At 35.6% G+C, this 7,113-nt stretch overlaps 1 protein-coding gene across 1 annotated transcript; it reads right to left on the minus strand.

The window, feature by feature from the left end:
• Positions 1–1,438: 1,438 nt before the first annotated feature.
• LOC107613203 (putative E3 ubiquitin-protein ligase ARI7) lies at positions 1,439–6,241 on the minus strand. Its single transcript, XM_016315091.3, has 15 exons — positions 5,814–6,241; positions 5,252–5,376; positions 5,062–5,167; positions 4,834–4,924; positions 4,434–4,606; positions 4,082–4,186; positions 3,899–3,987; positions 3,671–3,778; positions 3,354–3,444; positions 3,171–3,260; positions 2,987–3,034; positions 2,644–2,715; positions 2,464–2,563; positions 2,249–2,375; positions 1,439–2,148 (listed from the first exon to the last, which is right to left on the minus strand). Exons 1-15 carry the CDS (start codon positions 5,985–5,987, stop codon positions 1,875–1,877), a joined length of 1,773 nt encoding a protein of 590 aa, XP_016170577.1. The 5' UTR covers positions 5,988–6,241; the 3' UTR covers positions 1,439–1,874.
• Between the last annotated feature and the right edge of the window lie 872 nt (positions 6,242–7,113).

Consider the following 7,113-nt stretch of genomic DNA (forward strand, 5'->3'; position numbering starts at 1 on the left):
TCAAAAACCTTTTCTTGACTGCTGATTCTCACCTTAGACCCTTGATGCAAAAATGATAAATTGAGTGTTTGGCAGTCCTTCACCCCTGGCTCAGTAAGTTTATGCTCATTTATTTATTTATTTTATAAGTTGTTCAGTTTCTGAGGAAATGAAAAGATATAATAAATGGTGCTAAAGAAAATTTTGCTGGTTCCATAATTTCAGTTTTGTCATTAATTGAATGCAACAAAATTGTTTTAATAAATGAAAAATATTAGATGATTAATATTTTTATTTTTATTTTTATTTTATATTTAAACTAATATTAGTTAATTATCTTTTTTTTAGACTAAAAGTGTTAATCCGTTTGTATTCTCCTTACTGTTAAATATGACTGACACAAAAAGAAAATAAAAAAAAACATACTATATGATTAGTAAATAATTTACATTCTTATTTACAAGGATTTTACATACAAATTACTCATTCAACAATATTTTTTTAGGCTATATTTAAAAAGAGGATTAGGTGGGATTGATAACATGTTTAAAAGTCCCAAATCATATTTTTCTCTTATTAATTTTTTTTTATATTTAAAAGCCCCAACAATATTTTTTTGATTGATTAATAACATGAAAGAATACAAGCAGCATACACCCCAAAGGTGCAAGAATCCACATGTTTAGAAGAAATAAGATGGCCATGAATGATACATATTAAATTATTAATAAACGTGGTCCAAAAGATATAAACATTATTGGAGTATTGCTATCGATGACTATGTACACCTTAAGTATAATAAGATGAACATTGTCCACATTATATATATACCATATAATTTATATATATCGGACCAGATATTTCTTTCGATATTTAATTGGTCGTGTGTATTTTGTGGTTATTTTTCATTGTGTTTTCTTAAATATACCCTACTCATCATAGATAGACATTTTTCCAGACAAACCCCAGGTGTATGTATATAACTCCATATGTAATTTTGATTTATTGTTGCAAATAAACAAAAATCAATCCCTACTATTATTGTTACTTTTTTTTAGATCCGTTTTGTAATAAAATTGAAACAATAAGAGAAAATAATGGCCATGAAAAAAAAAGAAAAAAAAAGAGGATTAGGTGACCCTAAAGCTTTTGGTCCATGAGGGCTTTTGGACCTAAAAACCTTTTAAAAATTTGACCCTATTAGTTATAGGACTTTTTATTCTTCTGGCCCTATAAAAATAGGGCCAAAGTCCTATAGAGCCAAACATATTGACACTATTAACTGGAGCAACAATCTTGTTTGTTTGCAGTGAATATTAGTGCCTTGAAACTTTTAGTATCATAGAAATAGAATTTAACGCGCACAGCACAAAATGCAACAGAACTGTGCCAAATTCTCAATGTAAACTATAAAAGTTCACAGGTGATATAAATGTAAGGCTATGTTGGTATGATGTTCCTTTCAAAATGGTCCTTTATTCGTCATGATTTCTTAAAAAAACAACCAGCCCTGAATTTTTACATACCTGAATGTATCTTATAGAAGCAATATCAGATGATTTGCTTTAAAAAAAAAAAAAAAAGGAAATCGAGACACAAACAAGCACATTTGTGTTTATCATGTGTTGTATATATTCAGTTACATAAGCCTGTAGCATAAACGCCATAAGGCCATACGTGAATTTTAGGATAAAGACACTATATACATCAAATTGGTAGGTATTCAAATTAGGAGTGAATGGAGGAATCTTTTTTTGAGTGACACCCCCCAGCATCCTGTTCACATTAAATAGACTTGCAAAATGCATCCACCATATGATAACTAGGAGAAGTAAATTGGTGCCTTGGCCTTGTCTACAAGATGTACAGGGGTTTCTAAAGGCGGGCCGGAATTTTCATCGGCGCTGTTGGTTGCAGATCTGGCACGTGGTGGCAGATTTCGCATTTGCATAGGTACATTGCTCACAGGACCAATGATTATCGTCGGTCATTCTACTACTAGCCATGCTCGCCCGAAGAGTTCCCTTTCCTCTTCCACCTCTCCCCTTGCTGCTCCCTGCGGCATTTTTAGAGCTTGTCGCTTTGCTTGAAGCAGCTCCATTACTATCCACATCAGATAAACCATTCTCTAAAGCCCTAACCAAATTCTCAAAGTAGTTTCTAGTTACACTGCCAAAACAAAATAGGTTAGATGATCATAACCTGAAAAACTCGTTAATAAAAACAGGCAACAAAGCAAATGATCAACAAAAACACAAGCAATATCTACCTGGTTAATCCAGCTAGTTTTGTGCGGAAGTCATTGAATTCTTTAGATGGGCCATCAGTATTAAGGAACAACTGTAGTTCCTTTTCAGCACATTGATGAAGTCGCTCCAAACCAGATTCTGCCTCACCTGGTGAAAAAATGGACTGGAAAATCAAACTTGCAGGAACCACTTCAAATGCAAGATGCTCCTAATAAATTCAGGTTGAGAATAAAACCTTGCAAGTACTCAAAAAACTGTTTTTTAGCATGTTCATGCTCAGGCAAGTAATATCCATATGCATATGTCCACTTCAGCACCCGTCGGCATTCAACTATCTGTAAACATGAAATAGGGATTAGGAAACTGCCTTTTCACAACAGTAAAAAATGGCAAGCAAACTATAACACTTACTTACCTGTAGCCAGGCCTCAGTTATGAACTTAAGCTGTGACTCGGGCTGGCATTGTGTGTCACTAAGCTTTTCAATCTGCCAAAAAACACAAGGATTACATGGTGATTTTACGATCCTGGCAACCCCATATTAAGCTCTACTTAGAAGAATGAAGATTCTAGAGCAGCAGTTTAAGAGCTTCTAAGGTAAACAGACTCTTGACACTGAAATAATCAATGGACTACAAAAGCAGCAACATGTACTACTAAAAAGAAAAATGTGCAATCTTATATAACATTCTTTCTGAAAGAGTTGCAAAAGACAGATACAAGCTAATGCAAAATAGAGCAAATGTTATGTAACATACATGAACAGTTTGCATCTGGTGTAGATCTGCAAGAGCTTTTTGCCTCGACTGCCATAGAAAGAAAATTAATCATAAAGCATATATCATAATAAGAATACTAGCCAAATATAAAACTGATCAATGAATTTAGATATGTGAAGAAAACATTTTCCTAGAATACTGATAAGTATAAAGTAGTGCGTACGGATTGATTGCTGGCCCATCGCTCATAATAATGCGTGTACCTCTCCAATGAATTCTTTGCCATTTCTCTTCTTCTTTCAGTTTCATCATACTACATGGAACAAAATTTAGATCATCAGCAGATATTATTTGAAATATAATTGAGGCGAAGAATGTGCAACAATAGTCTTTCTGTGCCCCTTACCACTCCCTCTTGTTTTGCTGCCTCATATCGATTGCAAGCATAAAAACCCCCAGTCCTTTCACCATGATCTGACCATGCACCGAGGCATAGCCTAAGATAATATATCATAAGACTCAGTGAGCACCCACATAAGCTTGAAGCATTTGAAAATAAAGACACATAAAAGATGAAAATAAATATAATTCATTATTAATCCCCAGAGAATATATTTAAAAAAAAAAAACACACACACACGCACACCCCCCCCCCCCCAAAAAAACAACAACAACAATGACAATTGACAATTGATAATGGAATATACTAAAAACAGAACATACCAGCAAAATTCAAATTTACAAGGTGGAGTACACGTCATGTGCATGCACCCTTGATTTTTTTCAATTGGTCGCTTGCACTTCGGACATGGCTTTGAGTTAGCAAGTATCCTGAATGTCATTAAGTGAATAGCTAGCTCAAGATCTCAAATGGTAAACTGGTAACTTATCCCAAAGCAATCTAGGCAGGAAAACTATATCTAGAGATATCAAAATATAATGTTTCCATACCAGTTCATGTTTTCAGATTCTGCACTATTTTTCAGAATCCACTTTGACACAGTGCCACAATCAACTGGACGATGAGCCTCCTCTGTGCACTGCATATCCAAAAACACATCTTATCGATCAGCAGAAACGAGTGTTCTCAAATGCAAAGCCAAAAAAACCTGAAGAAATCCATAGACTACTTACATTCCAGCAAAAGCTATATGAACAGAGGCAAGATACATCATAATTTCCACTGCCAGCGTCAAAATTGACAGCATATTCACAGCCTGGAGCAGGACACCACTTGGTCTAGACAAAGCAAAGACAAGTAATGGGATTATTTTGGCAGTAAGACAAATGAGACAGAAACAACAACTAAGTCTATTACTACCAACAATAATGTTTATACGAAGAGCATGATATCATCATATGTGATATGCTGATAACTAATGAAGATTCATTCATATCCATATCTAGTCGGGTAAAAATACTTTGGGTAACACAATGCCATTTGTTTACTATCAGTCAACATCAAAATACAATAACTACAGCATACCTTCTTATTGTCTTCAATATATGACCTAAGAAGGTAACGGGCATACTTTTCTTTATCTTCATCAGGTGCTAAGAGATTAATCATGCCTTGATCAACAGCAGCGCCACAAGTGGGATCGGGACATCTCAGCATCAAACATCCAGGACCATCATTAATAGATGTGCTAATATATCCTAGAACATCAGAAAGACAGAAGAATGTGGTTTTAAAAAAAAGAAAAGAAGGAAAGAGGAGGATACATCTGGAAGGAAAAAAAGGACCGCGGGGCGGGGGGGGGGGGGGTTTGGCATTTGCATATGTCCAATAATAACATCCCAAATGTATAATTTCATTATCTTATATAGACTGTATCTGTAATCACAATAACAGAAGGACAGCAATCATAGCACATAAGCAATACCTGCCCAGCAAGAAAAACAATAAGGATGGCCACAAGTAGCAGTTTGAATCTTAGTACGAGGATACGTTTCAAAACAGATGCCACAAGTTATCTGAGCAGAGGAGAAACAACAATAAGTAACGAAAGTAAAATATAAATCAAGATCAAGCAGCAGAAAAAAATGAAAAATAAACGAAAAAAAAAACCAGCTACATTAATGACATACTTTGGAATCATACACTATCTCACCTCTCTAGGATTAGGATGCTGGACAACTGGCTTCTCCAACAAACCAACTGTTTTACGGACTCGATCTTCGTCAGCAAACCAGGCATCGTGCACTTTACTAACACTCCTGCAACACCAGCACATCTCTCGTTTAGTACATGATAGAGTCATCAAACTAGATTGCACATGACCAATAGGAAAAGATATTTACCAATTGTAATGACGAAGCAGGATACTCGCAGCAACTCGTGATATTGAAAGAACGGTTGCCACTCTAGTGATGTCATCTTCCTGCCTTTGCTGAATATCCGATTCCTTCAATATGGTAAAATTTTGCTGGAATCCAGACGGGGAACCGTAAATTAGAGAAGGGAACAAAGAAACCATCTTCACCATTTACACCAACTTCCTTTCAACATATCAACTTGTTTCACTTTCAGTAAACGATTACTTACTACTCTGTACTATCAAGATCAAGTGAGAACAAAAACTTCTGACCAACCAACACTTCCACTGATATAATTCCAAAATTTTTCCAACTAAAGTAAACCAAATTAGTACCAATAATAATAATAATTGTTTAAAGCTTCAAAATCAGTCCTTTATCTCTTTCTTCTACATCCACACTTGAGTGCAGTCAAATCATCCAACTCACAAGTCCAATTAACTCAATCGAGCTCATAGTGAAAACAAAAGAGCAACATTCCCAGCTCAACAACACAATGAGGAGTACAAAAAATCACGAAATTGAGAAGTAAAGAGTAGAGTTATACCTCAGGGCGGCGAGACTCAATCCTATCAGAATCATCAGCATCGTCGAAGTAGTCATCGGCATCGTCATCGTAGTCATTGTAATCCATGGGAGCTTCTTCGGTCTCGCCACTGTAGAAATCTTCGTCGAGTGACTCCACATCGTTGGCGTCGTGCATATCGTCCTCGGAATCCATGGAAACCCTAGATACGTGCAAAGGAATTCGAAGGCAATCGATGAAGGATTACGATGGCGGAGAAAATCTAGGGCAAAGCCGAGGGGGTTAGGAATGTAGAGGAAGAAGGAAGAAGGAAGAGAAGAACGAACAAAAAAATAAAGTGTTGCTTTTTTTTTTTTTTCCCTTCGATCCTTCTTTCAGAGGTTTAGAAATTGGAAGATTATATATGGGATTAAATAGAGAGTTTAATTTGGATGAGATCGTGTGGAAATTGCAATGAATAAAGAAACCTACTATAAATAATAGAATTTTTTAATAATAGATTTGAAAATATTTACTTTTGTTGATGTCATAATATATAATTAGTTAAGACAAGTTTTTTTTTGTAAATCATTATTTTTATCCATAAGAATATGAGTTAGTAGTCAAAATCGTCCCTAAAAAATACCCTGATTTTCATTTTAGTCTCCGAAAGATAAAATTAATCGAAATCGTCCCCGAAAGTTACTCACACTGATCGAGTTTGTCTTTCAATCATCTCAGTTGCTGATGTGTCTAACATTTGCTGAGCTGGAACATTAAGTGCCAGCGTGGCACACTCCAGCATGGCTACCGTTAATGCTGATAAGATATGTTTGCTTATTTAGCTCAAATTAGTCCTAATGTTACAACTCTAATTTAACCTCCAATTTGAAGCATAAATGTGTGTGATTCTCGTAGTAGATGACGATGTATGTTTGATGAGTCGCTGCTATGATGAGTGGAAGCCGCAGTAGTGACTTGCCGTCTCAGTCTATCAGTAGCCATGAGTCGAACTCTTCCATGCAACAGAGGAGGAAGATGAAGGACCAGACTTACTTTTGTGGGTTGAAGACGACAATTAAGAAATCCGGCACAAAAGAGAATTCAGATAGGTTGTTCCACACTTGTGCAAGATACCCGGTGAGTTAGGTTAGGATAAATTAAGTTTGTTTTCCATATTCCTATGTCTATTTTGCTGAGTAGTTGAAATTAATTTTCTTTTTTTTTTTTTAATATTCAAAAGGGAAGTCACTGCAACTTCTTTAGGTGGGTTGAGGAAGATGGGTATATAGCACGGGCGGAAACTGATGCAGAGGTTGGTGGTGACTATGATGAATAGAGA

The sequence above is a fragment of the Arachis ipaensis genome, chromosome B8 (genome assembly GCF_059453495.1).
Source record: "Arachis ipaensis isolate K30076 ecotype BB chromosome B8, ASM5945349v1, whole genome shotgun sequence".
NCBI classification, from domain to species: Eukaryota; Viridiplantae; Streptophyta; class Magnoliopsida; order Fabales; family Fabaceae; genus Arachis; species Arachis ipaensis.